The sequence below is a fragment of the Misgurnus anguillicaudatus genome, unplaced genomic scaffold, assembly GCF_027580225.2.
Source record: "Misgurnus anguillicaudatus unplaced genomic scaffold, ASM2758022v2 HiC_scaffold_28, whole genome shotgun sequence".
Classification (NCBI taxonomy): domain Eukaryota; kingdom Metazoa; phylum Chordata; class Actinopteri; order Cypriniformes; family Cobitidae; genus Misgurnus; species Misgurnus anguillicaudatus.
Genome location: NW_027395278.1, coordinates 8257274 through 8282149, shown reverse-complemented (window position 1 = coordinate 8282149; position 24876 = coordinate 8257274). Strand labels below are relative to the sequence as shown.

General features: G+C 38.1%; 1 protein-coding gene across 1 annotated transcript in view; it reads right to left on the bottom strand.

Moving 5' to 3' along the window:
* The window catches only part of LOC141362609 (ALK tyrosine kinase receptor-like), an 810085-nt gene that overhangs the window by 132497 nt on the left and 652712 nt on the right, over window positions 1-24876 (bottom strand). Inside the window, exon 6 of the mRNA XM_073864911.1 lies at window positions 4235-4360. Within this exon, the coding sequence (XP_073721012.1) occupies window positions 4235-4360 (126 nt within the window). The remainder of the gene's footprint in view (window positions 1-4234; window positions 4361-24876) is intronic.

Below are 24876 nucleotides of genomic sequence, written 5' to 3'. Positions count from 1 at the left end.
AACACACAGGGAGAGGCAAACGCACTCACTCGAACTCAAGTCCTAAATTAAGAGACAGAGAGAGAGAGAAAGGGTGGAAAAAAACACTGCGAGCCTCCGCTGAGGTGTCTTTGCCCAACCAACTTCAGCAAGCTGAGACTTTTCTTCCCAGAACAGGATCTACGAAGATCAGTTAGAATAGCTTCTCGTGAGCAGATGTCTGCCGGCTTCGAAGCAATAAAGCTGATTTGGTATTATGCACCTGTGCCTTATATACGCACCTGGCGGGGCGGCGCCGGCATTATGCAAATACCTGCATGCCAAGTTCATTGGCGTTTTTGATAGTTCTCGAAGTAGATAGGTCACCCGCGAAGCGGTTCCCAATTCGTCGGTCACGACGTGACGTCGTAGTGACCGACTGAAAGGGAACTAAGCCCTAGTCCTGGATTAATCTAAACCCTGTCCGGTAAACTGCCCCATAGAGATTTAAAACATGCAGTTTAGTAAGGCATAAATAGAGTAGCTTTTAAAGAATCTAATAAAAGTGGTGCAGGGGTGTATAAAATTAACTGAAAAGATAAACACAAAAAAACCTACAAACACTTTAAATGTATTATCAACCACAGTAAACACTCCCCAGTCAAGATATGTACATGAATATTACTGTCAACTTGTTTATGCAGATAATATTTTATATGCTTGATCATGGTTTCTGTGATTTAAGACTATATTTAAAGTACTGACAACTGTCAAGAGGGCATTATTGTTGTGCAAAAGTATAAAGCAGATGATTATGATGATGATGCTCTCTCCCATCGACAGATTAATTTGCCTTTGCACAAAACTGGACCCGCACTCTCAGATACTGTACGCCCTGAGCTCTTTATATGCAGGGAGTGTTCATGGGAGTTGCAGTTTCGTAGTGTTGCACTGCGTTTATTATTTCACATGGCTTTAAAAAAAACTACATTAAGCTGTTTTACCTGCCACCACTGAAATCTACCAACATTTGTTGACAGATGTTGATGTCAAGCCCTGCGGACAGTGTTTACTTTATCTGGGTGGTCTGATTGACCTTTTGGTCCCTTTCGGAAGATCACTAGGTATTTTAAATTATAAAAGAAAGCTTCTGATCATCGGCTTTTATTCATGTGATATGTTGACAAGATAAATAAAACAGATAATATCTTTATTATTGACTGAGTAATGTCATGTCAGCGACTGAAATCATAGTAAAATTAATCTTAAAATCTAACTGTGATGCTCTTTATCACACAATAAGGTTTAGTCTTTAGTCTTTTCTTACCGTGGCCTGGAAAGGCAAAAATAAATGACAATGGTAAATTACTTATTTACAAGATTAAAAACAAATTTACAAGTTTTTTTTAACAAATTTACAAGTTTTTAACACATTTACAAGTTTTTTAACAAATTTACAATGAGTGAATAAATAAAAAAAAAAATTAAACAAAATTACAAGTTTTTTAACAAATTTACAATGAGCGAACAAAATTACAAGTTTTAAAACAAATTTACGTTACAGCACCATGTAAACAAACTCATCACGCTTCCCCGTTTCAGTCTATGTAACCCCGGGAGCGAACAAACAATGCAGTCCTGATTAAAAAGTCTGAACCACCCTCTCGTGTTGTCTGTAATCTAATGAGAAAGTCAGTTAATTATTTTGATTACTGCCATCCAAAACGTGTGCAACTTGAAAAGCTAGCGTTAGCTAACTAAACTATTTCACTTACCTGAAAATAAGGTCCAATATCCCTTTAAGTCACTTCGGAAGCAATGAAAAGTTATATATCACTCTCTTTCCGTTAATAGGATGTACAGCCTAATACACAACATCGCATTCACAACTCTCATGTGACTCACGGCGATACTTCCGGGTTTCTTCCCACCGGAGGCTCGGATGCGTGACGTCAGCGTATTGTACCTACCCTTTCCGTAATAAACGTAAATTTGTTTTAAAACTTGTAATTTGTTGGCTCATTGTAAATTTGTTAAAAAACTTGTAAATGTGTTCACTCATTGTAAATTTGTTAAAAAACTTGTATATTTGTTCACTCGTTGTAAATTTGTTAAAAAACTTGTAAATTTGTTCACTCATTGTAAATTTGTTAAAAAACTTGTATATTTGTTCACTCATTGTAAATTTGTTAAAAAACTTGTAAGTTTGTTCACACTTTGTAAATTTGTTAAAAAACTTGTACATTTATTCACTCATTGTAAATTTGTTAAAAAACTTGTAAATTTGTTAAAAAACTTGTAATTAGAAGTAAATTAAAAGTAATTTACCATTGTAATTTTAGCTCAGAATACCATGTAGATAAAATATTATAGCATGTTTAAATTGCCACTTTGTAGGTGTAAGCAAAAATGTGCCATTTTCGGTGTGTCCTTTTAAATGCAAATGAGCTGATCTCTGCACTAAATGGCAGTGCTGTGGTTGGAATCTTACATCACAAGAGGAGCCTAATTTCAATTATATTTTCACATGTTTGCAGTGAACGAGAGGTAAGGACATTCTGTGGGCTTCCTCTGACATACACAGCCAATCACGGTTCTACATTAGGAAAGCGCCAAAATGAAAACTCCTCCTTATCTAAAATGTTATAAAAGTTCATTTTTTCCAGACATTCCTCGCTCTTAGTCTCACCCTGAAAAGAAAAACATTAACAGAGTACCCTAAGTTCTGAGTCTCCCGCTGCATGCTAAGAGACTGAACAGAGCACCCAACTTCTGAGACTCCCGCTGAGAGAGACAATTACAAATTATCGGAAAACCAACCAAGTTTCTGAATCTCTCCTTGAGATTTTACAGCTTTTGGTTCTGAGTTTGACAACAGAGACTGAACCAGATCGACCACAAGTTCTGAGTTTCAGGCCTGTGCGTCCAGAGACTAAGCGGATCACTCCACGTTCCGAGTCTCACATCCAGAAAGGCAATTACAGATGTCTGCAACAAGGTGAATCTCAGAAGAGCAAACCTTGACTTCAAGGGACCTTCATCTGCGTGTTCCAGATTTGTTAAGGACCTTCTGCACATACTACATGACAGTGTCTGCATGTTCCAGATCACTAGAATCCTCTCAGTGCTTCCCAGAGAGCAGCATTTTCACAGCACTTCGTGTTCAAGGCTGTTGAACTGAACCTGACTCTTTCCCCATTTCAGCACGGAAAAGCCTGACATATGGCCGACTACACAGAACGTAAATATCTTTCCTGAAACCATGGCATTGGACTATTCTATTAGTAACTATTTACAATAGATGCTTTTCAATATTGCATAACGGATTTCTTTACTGTTTAGCAGATAATTATTTGATTATTTGGGTTATTAGAAATAAGATTTCCATCTTATCAGAAACAGAAAACATTCTGCCATAAAGTCACTTCAATTTTCTATTCTTTTCGTTTCCATCTTTTTCTATTCTTTAGTATTTTATTATCATTCAGTAGTGTTTTTAGTTGTTCTTGTTTATCTTGTTATCTTGTAAATTCCATTATTACCACAGTGTCTTCCTTGTGTTGATAATACAGTTTAAAAGTTCTACAAGCTGGCCAGATTCTCACAAAATCCTTCAGATAAATTAGATGACAAACTCCCTCTAATTTACATATTTTCTAATTTCACTTAATTCTTATTAATCTAAAATTTTCTGATTAGCTATTGTGTAGCTTCGTTCTTTTTTTTTTGATTGGCTGATAAGTGGCAGGCGCGACAAAGAACATTTTGGGCGCTGCAGCGTGTTAAATATATGATAAATATTTTTCCTGCGTGAGAAATACAATGTGTGGCGGGAGTGCGTGACGAAAGACCGAAATGAGTGACTCCTTGAGAGCCCTGAGCCTACAATACGGCCCAGAATCTGCACCACTTAAATTTAAAGTCAAGAGGTCCTACTGATATTGATCATTGTTTGTTTGTTTGTTCATGTTAGTTAATGCACTTACTGGTGTTTACTAATATAACCTTATTGTAAAGTATCACCACTACATTAAACAAACCTTCATTTTTTAAAATTCCTCTTCTTTTTCCAAAATGTTCAGCATTTTCTAGATTCTGCAAGGTGTATGTAAATGTATGACTGTGATTTAAAGCCAGAACAGTTCCTGCAATGTCCAATAAACATGACTTCTGTTATGTATTGGGCAAACACACAATGGGTTCATTAAATATACGTTGTCACCCTTCTGAGACCCATTCTGGTCCCATTCTCCAAATTGACTGCACTAATACTCACGGCAATGTTCTCCTTCATCATCCCCTTGTGGACAGTCAGGGTTGAAGTCACACAGCTGGCTCACATTGATCTCGGAGCCCTCTTGGCAGTGATAGCGGCCCCGGAGAGTGACGTTTCGAGAGGTTTCTGGGAGGAGAAAGACAAGAGGGAATCAGAGACACTAATTATAAAGACATTTCCTTAGATGTAGCCTAGCAAGTACACAATGGCTATAAAACAGCAATTCTGCGATTTCAGGGTCACCTCTCCTTGAAATGTAAGGTTTGCTCAAGTATCCCAAATCATTAACTATTAGCCTACCGCAACCCCCAATTTCATCATACATCTTTTACGACAACACATTAGGTGTTTCTGTAACAGGTTACTCTGGTTTCTTTATGTCTTTCCAATAGATTCTTTGCCAAGAAAGTAAATCAGGGGAATACATTAAAAGCTTTTGTGCAAACAAACACAAAGACATCAAGTAAATTCAGCACTTTGTGAAAGTAAATGAGGCCGAAAAAGGACATAAAAAAGCAAAGTCTCTTGAGAAGTCTCCTGTTTTTAAAGCTTCAACAACAAGCAAAGATAGTGACAAAGGCTATCAACAAATAAAAACACAAAAGCCCTTTTCTGTCCAATAAAGACATAACAGGCACTCAGAAAATATGGTAACAAAGACAAAACACAGACACGGATAACATTTTATGAATTAGCTTTTTTCCCGCGATGAGATATGGATCATTTTTTCTTTGACACTGTATCATTGTGTTTTGTAGATTTTTTTGCATATGGAGCGTTAGATTTAGACACTTTCAGAGCGTTAGTACTTTTTAAAGTATGTGGGATGGAACAATGGCCCAGATAAGTAGCATGTGGTGACTGGATTTATGTGAGATGAGTGTCTGATAGCATCACAGCGAACACGATCTAGCCGCGGTTTGCATATCTATGCAAATGGCAGACAGTCATCTGGTGGAGCTATACAAACGGGCCATGCTCACCAGGGGTTCACTGATAAAGAGTGACTGTACAGCAAGAGAAACGAATAAAGCTTAGGCTCACTGATGTGACTCACTTTAACTTCCTTCTTTAAAAAAAGAAAACAAGATTTTATCACTGGCAGCTAGCATAATGCGCCCTTGATCTGGGTTACTTTTTTTAAGACACATGACGAGAGATGCTTTTCTGATATAATAATGCTCCAACGAACAGAAATTTGTATTCTAAACTAGAGACCAAAGATAAAATCTTTCCGGACTATATGTCACTATAAACTCTTTTAAATATTAGCTTTTAGTACAAGCTAGTACGAAATATGGTAATTTTTTTATGTGTACGCAAGTGAACGTTATGCATACATGTATGAGTCAAATGAACTATGCTTTGCAAGGCTATGTGTTTGACTGTGTGCATACGCTTGCGTATGCATAAAATAAATAGATTATACCCAGGGTTTTAGTGTCATGTATAGTGCATTTAGTGCATTTGTATGCATGGGGGGAACCCATCAGCTCATGTAATTGGCATAATAATTAATACCCCTGTTTCACAGCTCAGCATGGCACTCTTTATAAAGACAAAAATAAAAAATAAATAAATAAAACGAATCTTTTTAATCAAACTCTTTGTAAGAGAGAAAACAAAAAAAGTCAAAAATGTGTAATATTACCAGTCTCCTCTTTTTTTTGATAAAAGAACAAAGATATGATTGATAGGTCAGACTAGCATCAGTGTGTGAGTACTAAAATTATTTAATTATTGTTCAGCAGGCATTTGACAGCCAGCCGTAACAGTGAGTCATAGCACCGCCGGGCAAACATTCATATCAGTGCCCAGAAAGCTAAGCTAAGATAAAAGACTCTGAATCTGTCACTGCACATGGGAAAACGGCTTAATGACCTTCTTGGTGGTATATGGGCTCTGAGGCACAAATGCTGCTAACCCTTGTAAACATTGCACTGGAGCACCCAATGATGCTCTGAATTGTGGGTCACGAAAAGTACATTTGAAGTCTGTAAAATATTGTTTTCAGCAAATACATCTTTGCATCATCTCACACGTTATGTAGAACAAATAATGTAGAATATTTTTCATACTACACCAGAAAGGGAAGGGAAACCGTTGTTCGCCTAGATATCATGTAAATAGTTTTTGACCAATAAACGGCCAGACTGGCTTGCAAATGTATGGCATGATATTACTTTCAAATTATCTTTGTAGTCAAATAACAACATTTTCTGTTGTTAAATGCAAAGAAACCAAATACATAAACATATGCTTAAAAGATTTTTAGCATATGTAAAAGACAAATAAAGTTGCACTTTCTTTTACAGCATGTCCACTTACAGTGTAATACTTCTACAATACTGGTAAAAACATGCAAAAATGTACTTACTGTACATTCTGTACCCTAGTATTAACATGATTTTTGTGCACAGTATTCTGTGTATTACATTAGAGTGGCAATCATACCAATGATCATGGAATAATGACAATATTGAGGGTTGAGAACCAAAAGGGTGTAAGTGACATTTTGGGTGATTTTGGGTTACATGTCTCTATCTATATAATGAAACATCTTGATGAGCTCTTTCTGCTGCCAAAAAGACACGAGTGAGTTGGTGAAATGTCACTTATGCCTTTTGATTCTCTCTCCTCGATATTATCTTCAAGAACAATTACAGATTGATAATGGCTTGTGTCCATCTAAAACATACTGTATTGCCTCTGATGGCTGAAAAACTTCATATTCTGTACCTTTCATCCAACTCTGACATTTTTGCAATTTAGGATTATGCAGTGTATAATATCAATCCTTTCTCCACATAAAACCAACCATCTTAAACAATAAGACCAGCTATTTTATGTTTTAAACAAATTCAATTACTGCAGGGTTATCAAAACTAGCTCTGTTAACAAATAAAAGCTTTGAGTCATCTTGACCTTGATTAAACATGATAGTTTGTCATAAATGTTGAGAAAAATGGGGCCAAATAGTGTGAACAATGAATGAAAAGTGTTTATGGTGTTCATATTTGAAAGATGATGGCTGTATGTGTTTTCGTCATAGCATAAGATCTAGTTTGCATTGTGCCCTGAATACAGATACAGCTAAGACAGTTAGAAATGTGTTCTCAGAAAACAAGATGACAGTAAAGCAGTAAAGCATCTGAGTCATACATGATGCACTGTGCTTCTCTTAATGGTATAAAGGATAACATAAAAAAGAGGCTTTCTGCATCTTGGTTCTTAGAAACTGCCTAATGGGATGAGACAAAAGCAACAAATGGCGATGGTCTGTAACTTCATTGCATATTGCTTATGCTCTTGTGTTGCCAGGTCACTCAGCATGTAAAAGTCTTGCTTTCATAAGAAAAGCTGTTAATAAATATGATATTAAAATATTGAGATAATGGTAAATCTGGACTGGCCTAGATCAAAGACACTTGCCAGTTTCCGCATCCTGATGATCTAATTTTGATTTTTCTGTATTTTCCTATCTTTTCCATCACTTATCAGTTCTTTCCTGCTTTTCCTCCTTCCTCTGACCTTTTCCCGCGTTCTGTATCTTTTCAACATTCACTTCCCCTTCCTTTGTCCCTTATTAAACTGTAGGATATGAGTTTAGAACAGGTTTTAATCCATGCCTGGATTTTCCAAATGTCACCAAGCACCAAAAGTCTATTTCAACACAAAACAGCCAAATAATAAATTAAAAGGATTCCAAGCAGCATATCATCGCATTTTAATGGATTGTCACAAAACAAATCAAAAATATAATTGAGGATGAGACAGCAAAAACTACGGTGGTTACAATCCAGGGGAACTCCCGAGATTACACAGGAAAGCAAAAAAATTGGTCAAAAGTCCATCATCAAACTGACTATTTTCTTAGTCTGATGTCTTGTTTTCCAGGTATATATATATATATATATTTTTTTTTTGCATAACATCTTTTTTAATACTGAAAATCTTAATGATAAATATGTGTGTGAAACCTAGAAATGAAATGATGCCAAAGCCACAAGACTGAAGAAGTTATGTTTTAAGTTTGAAGTCAATAGGCCCAAAAATGAGGTTTTTGCAAGGGTTTTTGTAAAACTAGTGCCTTTTCTCAGTGCCAGTCAGCCCCAAAATAAAAGTCTTTTGTTTACATGCATCCACGTTCATTTTTATTATTATTTATACTTATGTTAGCGTATAAAATGCCGTTTTCACACCAGGAAATAAAACGTCACACAAAGATCGTTGGATTCGTTATCTAATTGGCTACACGTTCTGTCTATCAATATTTTCCATGAAGTCATTGGAGGAACAAGCGAGCCAGATGACGTCACGATATTTGACAGCGCTGTTTGAATATTATGTATTATACTCCCACCTACTTTTTAAAACAAAGTTTGAACGCGGGTTTGAACGCGAATGTAATCTCATATAGAATGTAAGACGTACATAGTCCTCAGATTGTATATTATATTCTATTACAAGACGTTCATGCGAAATCTGATGTTAACAATGGACAATATGTCTATATTTCACAGATTGAAGATGGTTTTAAAGAGTAATTCACACATCTGAAACAGACTGGATTCGATTTGCGATCGTTATATCAACAAATAGGTAAGAAGTCCCGTTTATATTTTGCATGTTGTCATCTAGACTTCTGTAACAAAATACTACATTCATGATGCTTGAGCATCTGTATCTCAAGACAGCGACCATACACTGCGGCTAAACCCGTAAACCTTTTAAACGATGTATAGTAATGTTAATATTATTAATGTTTGTAGACATTAGGCTATATAGATATTGTTAGCAGTGTTAAAAAAACTGACGTCATCCCGCACTTGAGCTAGTGCACGTCGAGAGGTTAAGCAATCCAGGGTTAATTTGCTAGAGCCCAGTCATCTTGAAAAGCAGGTAAAAAATGTTTAGCTTCTCAGCGTAGTCTCTTTTAATTGCAAAGTAATCTTTAGATACTGTACAGGATTGTGACCTCATAACTCCACTTTAGCTTCAAGGATTCTCAGTTCCACAGGAAGCCGCAACTTTTGAGTCGTAAACATGACATACCCACACTGGCTCTATTGAATGATTAGAGAATGTTAGGTGAGCAGATAGGTGTTGATTGGGGCTGTCCAGTACATGAGCCTGATATACAGGGACATAGAGGTATTGCCCTTAGATTACATGCCACCCTCCCTAAGGACAACAGATGAAACTGAGGGCATCTAGTTACATACTCAATTGACCGCTTACAGCCATGCTTGATTGGCCGACAAAGATTTATGGCATTATGTGTCTTTGTCAGATTATTTCACAGTGCCTGAGGGAGCAAAAGCATGCAAAGAAAAAAACCTCTTTCATTTTGTTTTACTACTTTTTGGAGACATTTTGGGGCCGGTGCATTAGAGGAGAAGACAAATCAAATGGGACAAGCCAGTGAGGAAGACAAAGCGAGCTGATAAACCCAAGCTCTTATTGGTAAAAGGTGGTATGCTTTCCTGCAAGCAAATATACGAGCCAGAGCACACGTTAATACCCCATCTCATGTTCATTGTGTAATTACCTGACCTTTGTATATTTGTATAGTTTCAAGGTCTAAAACAGAAGGACATAAACAGAGATGGGAATGCTTGGCTAACACTTTGTGCAGGTGGGCACAGCTTAATCTACATCATTGCGTTATGCTGGTATCTACCTGCGGTATAAACACAAACTACCTTGCCAACCTTATATTTAAAATCAGGTACTTGTGACAGGCTAAGATACCATAAAATTGATTCAAATTTACACTGCCATTAAACGATTTGGAATGACCAAGATTTTTTATTTAAAAACATGAGAAAACATAAGTAATTTTACAAATAATTATTGCTGTTTAAAGAAAAGATTTCAAGTTTTTATTTATTTAAATTATTGTACAAACCCAATGTTACTAGGTCCAAGTTACAAGTAAAATACAGTTGGTCAAAACACTTAAACAAAAAACGTTTTCAAACTACATGCCCCCCCATTCTTCATCACATTTTCCATACCTTCATAAATGCATGACACACATTTTGTAGATAGCTCTGCACTTTTTTCTTTACAACTATCCTATCTTTTTATTTGTAGCAATTTGGAAAAACTGCTACAACTAAGTTGCCCTTTCATGTGGAAGAATGACTGACAAGAATAGTATCAAACAATATTGAACCCTGAAGCTATACATTCACAGGATAAAGGAGGTCTGATGTGGCTGTCCCATGTTCTAGAAGGCAGGTCAACGTGTAGGCTGGTGTCTTTATATCAAAGGCTGCCCAAGAGAGATGAGAGGGCAGTCTGACTGCTTCAGGACATCTCAGAGGGATAGAACCTTTTTGATTCCACGGTGGCCAGGTTTTTTATTTTATTTTTATGTGCTTGGCCAAGCTGGACAGTCACATTAAAGCTAAAGATGATTGAAAAAGAGACTCCAGAGATTAAGGAAAAGAACTACACGGTGAATGCAGAGGCAACTAGAGAAGTGGATTCATGGTACTCTTGTAAAAACAAACTGCCGTAATAACCATAGGTGGAAAAGATTTTGCATTAAAGGTCAGATGACAAATATACATGCACCCTTAGAATTTTCATTCTGATACAGGCTGATTTTTAACACCAAGTGCTGATTTGGTGCTGATCTAGTTGGTAAACCAGCATAGCCATGCTGTTTTTCATATGCAAACATACTGATCAAACAGAATAGTATTTCTTGCAAAGCTGGTTGACCAAAGAACTCTTACTGGTAAAGTATAAGAAGGTCATTAGCAAGCCAAATCCATAATTGGGACCAGCATCCAAAACAAAACACATTGTTGCTAATGACTATTTCTTTGTTATACTTAATGTAAATGTAAAATGTCAAAACTCTGACATCCATGACAGAAAATATAAGTGCAGCACACACACACTGACCATTGATCTGGTAAAATATACATCAAATATAGGTCCTTTAAAAATGTACAAAATAGTATGTGAGCTCTGTGACAATCCAAGCTGCTGGTGATGGTGTTCTTTTCTAAATATCTCAATTTCACAACTTTAGAACTGAGTGCCTACAGGCCAGGACCAGTGGGGGAGGGTGTAATGTGGTATAGAGGGGGGTAAGGAACTTTAGGGAAAGAATCTAAGGGAAAAAAATCATACTTAAATGAAACATAACTGAGCAATTTAAGTCTAATGAGCTATGAAAAACAGCATTTGGCTGATACAATCTTGGAACTTAAAAGTAATAACGAGTTTTATCTCTGGAGTCCACAAAGTCCATTGTATCCTGTACTATACACTCTAAAAAAAAAATTATTTTAAAGGTTCTTTGTTGGGCTGTATACAGTGCAATTGCGTGGGGCCCTGCGAGCTTGGGGCCCTCTACTTGCCACAAACAGTTAACTTATAATGATTTCTTATTTATGATTGCGGCCTTGATACATAGAATTTTTTTTACCAGACAACAGATAAAAATAAGAGTCTTGCTTAAGGCAGTGTTTGGTTCCTCAACTGGGGGCACAGAGTTATTAAAAGGGGGGCATGGTAAACATATCTTCGAAAGTATGTTGTGTTTATTCAGATCCAAATCCAAGCCACGCATATAAAGCATGCACAAGCGAGAGATGTTCAAGTATACACACAGAACTATATAAGCACATAGAAAAGCATCCTCGCGGGGGCGAATATATAGGCTACTTTAGCTTCACAAGTGAAAAAAATTCCACGCGAAAGTGCACCTGCTAAGAGCGCACAAAGTCACACATGCAAGTGCTGGAATGAGCACTCGCTCGGCTCTCTTTATGCTTTCGCAACATTCACTCAATCGTCAAATTGACCTTTGAGACTTCGGGCTTCATACCTGTGAATGGTGGTTTGGTTTGATCAGTGACAAGCATAATCTTTTGATCCACACTAATCGTGAAATACAAGCAGAAAAATGAGAGGCTACAGAGACACCACGCAGAGGTATAAATCACGCAGAAAATACATAAATCAAATTCATCTTTAGTGTATCTCTAATCTTTTACATAATACCTTTTTTTTGTTTTTACGGAAAACTGTATCATTTTGAATAAGACAATTTTACCATGGCCGGAGTGCAAAACAAGTCAGAAAACAAAATAACAAGTCAGAAAACACAACAACGAAACTACAAATCTGAAAAGGTAGGTATATTGCGCAAATGGAATGGTTACTGCTGATTGGACAGCACCTCTGTGTCACGACTGGGATGCAGGAGTGAGGAAGTTAGGACGCAAGTGCAGAGTTCACAATGAAATAAATAACATTTATTAACAGAACGAGAAACAAAACACGAGAATAAAACAACGGCAGGTAACACAGGAATATCCAATACAAGAAACAGGAACAGACATGAAAGTAGCGACAATGACAATGATCCAGCAACAGGTAATACAAAAGACTGGGTATATATACACACAAGTGAAGATGAGGCACAGCTGGTGATAATGAGGCAGGTAATCAACAAATGAGAGTCCAGGTGACAACAATCAGAAAACATGCAAACACACACAGAACACGGTTTGACAACCGTGACATAACCCCCCCCCTCAAAGAGTGGCTTCCAGACAACACCCAAACATAAACAAAAGTCTGGAAGGGTGAGTCTGGGGGAGGGATGGAGGGCTTGGAGACCACGGCGAAGCCGGAATGAAGCCGGCAGGGCAGAAAGCCGTGGCGAAGCCGGAAAAACCGGAGCGGGCATCTCGGGGACCGACCCAGATGACTCGACCCTCCTGGGAACCGACGAGGATCCGATCAACCCAGGGGTCGACTCCCACCATCTCGGGGAAACGGGCTCACCCATGGTAGCAACCACCCCGGGGAAATAATCGGGCGTGGCGTCCGTTGAGAGCCCTGAATCGAGCATGGCGGTGGACCTCCCAGGACCAGACGACTCCATCAGCAGGGGAGCTAACTGGACCGATTCATCCCTCGCAGGAACAGGCTTATGTGTGGGCTATGGGCTGTCACCCCGGGGAATGAATCGGGCATGGTGACAGCTAGCTTGAGCCCGTCCTGGAGTTCCGAGCGATCCTTCTCGGTCAGCTCCAAGGGACATCGGGACTTCGAAGCTCGCAGATCCTGATGTCCACTACTCCCCCTCAAAGACATTTCAGGGAAGCTCTCCTCCTGGAACTCGCTGCGTCCTTTAATGGCTGGATCATTCCGTCCCGACCGGGATGCAAGAGTGAGGAAGTTAGGACGCAAGTGCAGAGTTCACAATTGTAATCAAATAGTGGCAATGCTGTTTTAGACTGTTTACTATACAACCACTGGCTTCAATATAATGACACTGGCTCTGTTATGCATCTTACGACATAGGTGGGATATTAATATTTGTTAGACTTGATAATGTTGGTAAACAATTAATAATTATGTTTGTCAAATAATTGTGTATTCATTATTACAGGGAATTGCGCTTGAAGCTACACGACATGGCAGTGTGTAAACCAGTGGCAAGGAGTCAGAACTGTTAGATTTCACAGATACTGTTATTTAAATAAAAATTTAAAACTAGCCTGAAATGGCTGTTAATTTATAGTTGAGAAAATACAAATAGAGTGAGCAAAATATAACTGTCTGAAATGGATCATTTCTATCTTAACATTTAAATAACATACTACATATTAAACTTGTGGCAGAATTGTATAACATGTAGATAGTTTTTTGCACATGTGTAATGTCAACATTTGACAACATACATTGTAAATGCATTCTTTATTTACAGTAAAACATTAGTAATTGTACACTGTTATGAGATTCATGTGTAAGTATAGTAATTTTGTCTGTCATGCTCAAATTTAAAAAGAAAATGTTGGTTTGCAAACAACTGATTCCAACCTTGTTTGTTATATCGTGGAAGCTTTTATTAGTATTATTATTCATTATCCGTTTGTATTACCAAATGTGCAAATAACAAATACATGTTTTACAAATATGTTTGTTCTTTTAACGGAAAATATGTACATACTTTGCCCTGGGAAAAATGTTAAGTAACATTAATAGCATAAATGTAACTACCTTGCCGTCATGACAAATTTAATATTTAAAGAAAAAAAAACTTTTAATATAAAAACATAATTTTTCCATAATGAACATAACAAGGAACACTGCGACAGCATCTTAATGACAGGGACACACCTGTGTGTAGGATGGAATGGTGTTTATAGATGGACATTGGACACAGAAAGGTAAGGGCAATGAATAGCATCAGCATAAGTTGTTTTAGCACTTTAAGTGGATGTATCTATCAAGCTATTATAAATAACAACATTTTGACCGTAAAGTAATCACATTTAAATATAAAAGGCAAAGAGTTAGGTAATGTTTTAACTTTAAAATGCATCCCTGTTCCCAAGGTTATCGTTACCTACCTGGTTTTCAAACAGTTTAACGCAGTTATGTAATGCTAACATGGAAATAACCTATAATGTTACCACAAGAACACAATATTAAATACATAACTTTATACATTTATCATCCATATTTTCAAGTTGTTGTTAAGCTCCAGTGTAATGGTTGAAATGAAGTCAAAACCAAGAAAAGCGGAAGTTGAGTGACGCAGTTGTCTTGCTTGACAGAAGTGTCTTTTGTTGTTTTGATTTTAGATTTGTTATTTTGTTTTGCACTTCTCAGCCAACATACAATTTTGTGTCATGTTAAATAAAGTTCAAAATAAAATAAATCTTGTTCATATATATTTCTAACTTAATTCTCAATGTTATTGTTGTACAATTCAAATTAAAAACCTTGGCAATGTTGGGGCATGGGGTCCCCAGGTCCTTGGACTTGCTTAGGGCCCCCAAAATGGTAAACACACCACTGGCTGTATAGTTCCATAAAGAATGTTTAAAATCCACAGAACCCTACTGTTACACAAATGATTCTTTGTAGTGGTAAAATGTTCTAAAATATTTTAAGATATTTTAATTGAAAGGTTCTTTGGGGAACCAAAAAATGTTCTTTCTTTTTAAGAACCATTATTTTAAACAGTGCAGCCAGTAGACATTCCTACTACCAGTATGTAACTATGTAAAAGGCAGACCATGACCTGTATTCTCATGAGCAGTTGACATTGCGCATTACTGCTTATTTGCATAAAGTTAAACTCTGCTCAGTTCTCTCTCAACGGCAACAGTCGATGACTTCTCAGATTGGCAACTTTCACTGACACTAAATGACTTCTGATAATTTTGTCAATGTGAATTGCCACAGTTTTAAAAACTGTGTGCCATGATAACCACTTTGTAAGATCTGTATACCCTGAGAAGTGTAGTTTGCTAATAAAAAGTTTTTGCTATGCTTTTTCAGGCCTGTCCTTCACTACTTACTATGCTCAGTACCCAAAGCAAAACTCCAAAAACAAGTCCAGGAACATCTGCTACTGTTGATTTAAACAGGGAGCCAGTAGCTAAACATTCATTATGGTGATGTTTTAACCTCTTAGACGTTGACCACATTAGTTGACTAAGTTTTGTTTAAATGAGCAATGAATGTAAACAGTTAGCGTTTGACTGTAATGGCAAGGCCGCCCATGATCTTTGTGCCCATGATCTTTGTCGTTTAACTCGTTAATAGCTAGCAAATGAAGGGATAACATCACAAATTCTTTGCAAGCTTTTTAAGTCTGATTTGTGTACAATCCTTGATCCTACATTCGTCTTATAGACGATACAACAAGTGTAAGACGCTATGAGAAAGTAGTTTGTATAGTTTTATAGCCTTTTCAACATTTGGTCTCCATATCATATTCAATTTTTACATCAATCAGTTGCAATAATGACACTGGTTGACACTGGATTTGCGATTTAGGAATTTTCTGAATTGTGGTTATATCACTTATATATCACTTTATGTACCGAAAACAAATTCCACCGGCATTGTCGTGTGGCTAAATAAACAAATCTAATCTAATCTATATCACAGTCAACCTCTTTTTGAATGTAATAATGCAAGGATTATACCCTCATAATTTTGAGGCTGAATTATTAATTATTAATAATAATAACCGGAAAATAGCATAGTGAGGTGTAGGGAGAAAGTTAATACATGTTTTACACACTCATTATAAAACTTCTCATCGCCAATAAACACCAGCCATCACATCAAATTATACTCAACAGTGAGTATACTGTATAACCCTCCTTAAATACAGTATACTGTATAACCATCTTTACTCCTTAAACAGTTATTTAATTATCTCACAGAGTAATAATTTAATAGTGTCTTCTCTTTCAATGATGCATTGCATGACATTTTTACCTTAATCATCACAATCATCATCGTTACTGGGTTAGCCTTGCCTATGCTATAAATCTGCTCCAAAATCAAATTAACAACATCATATGACATGCTATAATTGGGTCCCCAGTGCTATTAACCTAGAAAATGTGTAAAAGATCAACCCAGTAACTTAGTTTTGGTAAACCATTCTCTGCAAGTATGTGGAAAAAATAGGTAATTGAATTTTTGCTCCCCCTGTGATGTCAGAAGGGGGTAATACCGCCCCTTAATCTGCACTATTCAACCATGGCACTGCCATTTAGTGAAGAGATCAGCTAATTTGCATTTAAAAGGACACACCCAAAACGGCACATTTTTGCTCACACCTACAAAGTGGCAATTTTAACATGCTATAATAAATATTTTAAGCTAGAACTTCACATCTTCACATTCAATCTTGTGAAATGTCCTCTTTAAACTTTTGCCACTGCGTCTCATAAGAAAACCCCTCAGAAACCCTTTTCGCACGCTTAAGCACACACCCACACATATCCCTATAATCTTACTACACGACCACTAAGTGTCATCCGCACTGGACTTTCCTGAGATGTGTGATCTTTCCGCTCTCAGCACAGCTCATTTCACTGAGTCAGTCTCGCAGGTCTGAATGATTGATGGTGAGGGGAAAGCTTGGTGCACATCCACACTCTATCCCAGGCTGTGAAGCAGCAGGTATTGCAGCGTTAGACTCTGACTGCACCGCTTAATGGGGAATGATATAGCCTAGAGAAGATGAGGTTGCTGGTTCAAACCCCTGTAGAGGCCAGTTGTTGGAATGAATAAATGCAGCCCAGTTACCTGAATGGCAAAATGAGAACATATTCACGGAAAGTGGGGGTTTTGGTGCACGTGGCCTCGCAATATGTTGTTGTTTGTAGAACTTTAATTTCAAGATCAAAATAAGACCAGATCTTGGTTGTTCATCAGTAATGCTGAAATATTTTTAACTGTATATTATTTTTTTCCTTTATGTTTGTTCTTTGCTTTGTTCTTTACATTATGTTCTTTTCTTTTGGCATTAACATGCAAACACCTGGTATTAACATGCGTTTTCGTTTATTGGATCACAAGTGCAAGAGAGAGACACATTCCCGTTCCCACCTGGTGTTTTAATCTCTCTTTTGTCCACTTTCTGTCTTGATTACTTTGAGGGGATGGTCTATGGGCAAGTCGTTAAAACACAAGACACTGGTTTAACTACCTGGGGTCGACATTATTGCCAGCGATAACTCTCCGCTTTTTATCTTACCATTGCAATAGAGACTCAAAATACAAATTTGTATAATATATATATAACTTGATTTTCAAAGATTTATTATAAAAACAAATTATTTTCTCCACAAAATGCAATAAATCAATGACGTTTTTTTTTTCAAAATGCTATAAATCTATTCAATCAATGTATAAATGTGCATTCATCTTTGCCATGATATATTCATTTAGTTGAACAGTGATATACACTGATAAAAAATAAACATTAATGTCATTAATCAAAACACTCATATTGCAGCGGTTATACTTGACGCCGTTGCTTAGCATTTTTCACAGCGATCAGCTGTAAAATGTTTTGGTCCTGGTCGATTTTCGTTGACTTTGAGTAAAATAATGTAAAGTTTTTCATAAGATCCCCTGGGGTCAATGTGTTAGCATAAGAAGCTTGATGTTGTCGGGAGATAAGCACCAGTCTCCTGAGTGCTTCGCGTAAATTATTAGATGTTAATGACAATCTTTCCCGTCACAGAAAACCATCACAGGTTTATCAATGCCATTAAAGTATTATTTTGTTTTGTTTGTTGATCACGAAGTACAAAGTAGATGAGGAAAACTAGCTCAGCGCGCCGCCATGTTTGTTTACATTGCGTGAATGGTCCGCTGCAATTTCTGGAATAGATTTATTGCGTTCTGTAAAAAAGGAGGAGTGGCGTTTATCGCATTTTGGGAAAAAAGGGAAAAAAGATGACAGAAATAAAAAAGGAGGAGTGGCGTTTATCGCATTTTGGGAAAAAAGGGAGAAAAGATGACAGAATAACACGGCGGGTATTGGATTTTGCGTAATATACCGTCGCAGTGGGCCCCCAATTTGCAAAATCCTCAACTGTGGATAATATAATTATGCCGCAATAGTTAGTCTGTCTGAAACTAAGCTGATTAAACCACATCACTGTGTGACACTTGCATTACATGTGAACGGCCCCTACGCTAATATGATTTTGTTTTTCTCTCCCTGTCTCGTCCCTGGGTCCCATTGACCCTAAGGACAATGGGACAAACAGACCCAGTTCCGGTAGATGTGAAAGTCGGCACCAACCAATTTTCAGCAACCGAAAATGCACAAATGTCAGGGCAGGTCAAACTTCTCCAGGGCCCTAAAACGAATAGGTTACTCATGTAACACTGGTTCCCTCAAATAATGGGAACGAGCATTGCGTCAGTTAGCTGACACTATGGGGAAACTCCTGTTTACTCCTTGATTGAAGCCTATTGGTTAACGTCTGTAAAAATTACAGACAAATGGCGTTTGAGCCCGCGAAAAGGATATAAGTCTGAGGTCAAATGCTATAGAGCAGGTATGGGCAACTTTGGTCCTGGAGGGCCGGTGTCCTGCAGAGTTTAGCTCCAACCATAATTAAACACCTGAAGCAGCCAATTAAGGTCTTAGGGGCCAGTCACACCAAAAGCGCTTTAAACGCTTGCAAACGCAAGGCGCGACGCACTGCCTTTTTAAAAAAAAGAGCAGTGCGACGCGGCTTTTCATATTGCTAAGCAACCACCGAGTCAGCTGTCTTGTCAATCAAATATTGAAGCGTGAGCGCTCTTTTGCTGTGAACTGTCATATTAGCAGAAACTTTAAAAAGAGGGCGCTTGCTCTGACCTTGTTTGAGGATGAGAGGTGCACAAACATGCAGGAGAGAGTGAGCGAGTGGAGTCCGGTTCTTCAAATCAACTGTAAACTTCCCTTACCACAATGTAAGGCCCGCCTCTCCCCTCATTCGATTGGACAATGGGAAGACGCGAATGACGTCGGGTGCGTCTCCGCTCTCAGCGCTCCTTCAAAAACGCGTGCGCGGCTTAGTATTACTAGGCATACTAGAAACTTTTAGGCAGGTGTGCTGAGGCAAGTTGGAGCTAAACTCTGCAGACCACCGGCCCTTCAGGATCACCCATCCCTGCTATAGAGCCTTACCTTATTTAATTGAAGCGCACAGTCAAAGGAACTCTCAATGCGTGATGTTTAAGCACGGCCAGCTACGCAATGCTCGTTCCGTTATTTCAGGGAACCAGGGTTACGTGAGTAACCTTATTGTTCAGTTTCAATATGGTTAACTTCGCATTGCGTCAGTTAGCTGACGCTATGGGGAATGTATCCCATAACGCCGTGCCTGAAATGGACTGTAAGTGCCTTTACCAGAGAGACGCCAAATGGGGCCCCATTAACCCAGTATATAGTGAACTTGATGCGAAGCTCAAGTGAAAGCACTATTTAAATAACATAGCGTGTATACAGGTGAGCCTATGAGGCTCGAGGAGGGGAGGAGCATGGGCATGAAATGGCTGCATTGTGGCAGAAACGCCACACAGGGGCTATGAACCCGTGAGTGCTTGTCTAAGCATACATGTTTAGTCTCGCGGTTCCACTGCTTCATCCATCTCATGCGAGAGGGTGCAACACAGATAGAACAGTCATACTCTGTGTGAGCGGTCTCGGCGTAGGATGTCCCAGGCCGGCGACGCTCTCAGAAGGAAATTTCAGAGGAGCTTGCATCTTTTAAAAGATACTTAAAGTACTTTAGGAGCATCAAAGTTTGATTATAATCATTAATTTAAATCTTTGAAAAGCAAAGTAAAGATATCAAGATTATTTTTCACAGAATATTTTATATTATGTAGGGTGATTTTATTTACAAAAGTAGCTTTAACAGGGTTTACAAATTCAGCATCATAAAAAGTTCACAACCTTCCATCAATAGCTTGTGCAACTCAGTGTTTCTACTATCGATATGTATTGCTTTTTTATGCAGTGCACGATCTCAGATAATTCAATCCTGCCACACTAATCATCAACAGCAGGGATGTTCAAAGAACTGAATAAGCGAGATCATAATTAGCGAGATCTGAACATCTCGGATGTGTCATTTGATCTCGGATGTATTAAGCCACGTATGAAGAACGAACCCCAAAGGGGTATTTTGTCAGAGTACCAATGCTTGTGATGTTATTAAACATGCCGCACAGCATTTTGTACATGTATATGTAAGGGCTTTCTCATATATTATAGAAAAAATTATGAAAAAAGATGAAAAAGGTGGAGACCAGCTGCTTTAGTTTTATTAATAGGCTTCTTTGAGATGAGCAAATTCTGCGTAGAATCGATCACCGGTTATCACAGTGAGAGGCATGCCGTTAGAAAAGTGTCAGAGTGATGTTCAACTTGTTCTGATGTCACGCTGACATGTGGCAAAAATGTCTCGCGATGGAGAGTTGGGCTCGTCGGATTCTGCAGTCAGGTGCAGTTTCTCTCCACCGACTGTGTTGAAGAAAAGCACGATGGGAAAAGACTTGCTGATGATGACACAACTTAATGGTCTTGGCCCCGGGTTGTCAGCTGATGACTTCTTATTTCTACCAACTCCACTTCCTATAGTAGTTTTTATATTTTTTGTATAAGTTGTTATTGACTTATGAAATTTATATTTTACAGTTTTTCTCAATTGCTTTGGCTCAATTATCAAATGAAAATTTTATTTTCCAAAACAATAAGATCAGATCTCTGAACAATTAGCTTATTGTTCACATCAGATTGGAATATCTTATTAATTTGAGCAAATTGCAAATGTAAAAAGTACAATTGTCTGCAGTTTGCACAACAACTAATTGCATATGGCTTGTTGATCAAAATTGATGCGTCAATTCTCACTTAAACTGTCAAGCTCTTCACAACTTCTCAATCATTTGTCATTGTGTAAACCATCACATTCAATACTATTCAAGATCTATTCACTTATCAAAAACTGGTATACACGCATGTTTATTCCATAAATATCTGACATTGATATTGTTTGTAATGTCTGTTACATTGGCAAATGACCTCTAATTGCAATACAATTTAAATCAACTATTTAACCAATGAGGCTTGGGAGCATATATATGTAGATTCACCACAGCACAATCAATACCATTTTTTGAGCATGGAGGACTTCCACAACCCTGAACTGTAGCAACATGCTAGCGGAAGACCAATTGGAAGACGTGTAAGAATACGTGGTGGTGGAAGACATAACAGAGAAAGAGGTGGAAATAAAAAATTCAGAATCTCTGATAAAATCAGGGCCACACTTGTGGATCATGGCATAAATCATGGTTTTACAATGGAAGAGGCTGATCGAAGAGTGCAGCCTAATGTAAACAGGTCCACAGTTTCATCAATTGTGCAAACCTGTTGCATGGAATACAGGTAAATATGTATTTTTTGTTTGTTTTAAAATATGTAAAACATTTTTATAAACAACAGAATTGTAAAGGTAAATGCAAGTCTATTTGTACATTCTATAAAACTGCACAACAACCTTGTGCTGGTGGAGCAGCAGTATTTAACCATTAGCAAGAACAAGAAATTTGCAACATGGTCATAGCCAACAATTCCATCAGGCTAAGAGAGATCCAAAATGCAATCATAAATGACAACAATGTCTTCGCAAATATAATTTCTATAAATTCAAAAAAGAGTTTTGAAAATACATCAAATGTCTATGAAACAACTCTACAAGGTGCCATTTGAGAGGAATAGTGAAAGAGTAAAGGAGCTGCGGTACCAATATGTCCAGGTAAACTATTCTTGTGCACTTAGGGAGTTTTACTGTACTTTAATTACTGTATTACTGTAATTAAAGTTTTAGAAACCCATAAGAAGAGAAAACATTTACTGAACTCTGGAATTCAGTTTACTTTATTTTGTTTCTGTGGTCCTTCGTAGATAATCATGGAGTTAGAAGAACATGAAACAACCCATATTCTTGTGTGTAAGATCTCCAATCTGTCCAAAGGCCGGGGACATGGTGGCAATCTCATTGGACACCAAGCCACAACTGACACACCAGGCCAACATGGAGCCAATATTACAATGTGTGCTGCCATTTCAGAGAATGATGTGAGCACGCATATTCCTCACATTGGGCCCAATATTAACCAACTCCTCATGGCCTTCCTAGACACACTTTACAGACTTCTGATTCCAGAACAAGAAAGAGGTTTAGTTAGACCACACTGGCCTAATTATTTTGTTGTCTGGGATAATGTCAGCTTCCACTGAACCAACATTGTTAGGGAGTGGTTTGCTGCACATGAAAGGATAACAGTGGAGTTTCTTCCACCATGCACTCCATTCCTAAACCCAATAGAAGGGTTTTTTTCTGCTTGGAGGTGGAAAGTATATGATCATAGACGACAAGATTAGATGTCTCTGTTAGATGCCATGAATGCTGCATGTGAGGACATCACAGCTGATCACTGCGGCATGGGTGCGGGATGTGTGCAGCATTCAAAAAGATTTTTCCCTCGGTGCATGGCAATGAAATCACGACAATTTGACTCCTCCCCACAAAGTCACACAACCGCACCCATCATCCCACCCTCCCTCATTGTAGCCCCAGTCCAATGGAGTTTCATGCAGGAAATTAATCAGGCCAATGCTCTCAAACCACCACAACCAGATTGCCCCCTGATCGCACATTCATACCTCCAGCTCTCAGACAAAGAAACATTCAGTGGGTATATTCATCACCTAGCTCCGGCCATCCAGGTATTAACTCCACATTACAAATCCTCAGAAATAAATTTTCGTGGCAATCTATGTATAATGATACAGCTGCTTTTGTGAATAGTTGTGCAATCTGTGCTGCTAATAAAGCTCCACAACAAGCTCCCACAACTCAAGCAACTAGAAATCTCGCAAAGACCCTGGTCACACATAGCCTTGGACTTCGTCACGGACCTACCGGTATCCCAAGGTAACACAGTCGTACTCACAGTCAACGATCGCTTTTTCTAAGCCTGCAGATTCATTCCACTACCCAAACTCCCTTCTGCATTGGAACCCGACGAACCATTATTGCACTATGTATTCCACTACTATGGTTTACCAGAAGACATTGTGTCTGACAGTGGTCCCCAATTCACTTCTAGTGTCTGGAAAGCCTTCTTTAAACTATTAAACGTAAACATCAGTCTCACATCTCTCTCCAACGGCCAAGCAGAACGCCTGAATCAAGAAATAACCAAATTTGTACGTATGTATTGTCAACAGAATCAGAACAATTGGTGCTGATTTCTGCCCTGGGCCGAATATGCATAAAACTCACTCAAGAAAATAGTCACTGGTTTAAACCCTTCCCAATGCATATAAGGCTTTCAACCACCCATGCTCCCCTGGGAAGATGAACCCACTGAAGTACCTGCTGTGGACCAATGGTTTCATAGAAGTCAAGAAACATGGGATCAAGCACATGTACAACTCTCCCGTGCTGTCAAAAGGGCCAAGAAACAGGCGGATTGCCACAGACTTTCCAATCCGTTCTATAAACCCAGTCAGCAAGTCTGCTTGTCTACTAAGGATCTGCGGCTTCGCCTCCACTGCAAGAAACTTAGCCACAGGTATGTTGGCCCTTTCAAAATGAATAAATAAATTAATCCTGGGAAATAACGCCTGCAACTCCCACATAACAACCGTATTTCTCATACTTTTATGCGCTAGTGCATGCTGGTAATGTGTGACGCAACCGCCGAAGCTTCTGTGTCATCATCGTACAATCTACATGCATGTCATACCCAAGTGTAAACGATCCATGTCACACAGTGTGATAAGGTAATGATCTTATAGGAGTGCAAAAATCCTGCAGTGTATTCCGGGCTTAAGAAGTGGCCAGCACCATGACAACAAAAAAGAGGAGACAAAACAATACACATTTTCACAACAGTAACAACACAAATCCTGAAATAAACACAATACATTTAACTTAATTTAGAGTCATGGATAAACATTAGTCACTGCAAAAGGAATTCTATTGAAGGCGGAGTGCATGATTTCTGAAAAATTTGTTGGAAAAGAGAGTCGGGACGACTACCAAAACACACTTGTAGCTAATCAGCAGTAAGGTGCGTGTCTATTAAAGGTAGGGTAACAGATTTGATCGTGAAACATTTTTTGTTATGCTGGTTAAAAGTCTCCTCACATCCTGATAGCAATCACTGTGTTAAGTTGTTTAAATGTATTTGTAGAAATTTATGTCATCTGTGAAAGGCGTAGGACCAAAAAATTATCAACAAATCATAGATTTCGGTCCGAACAG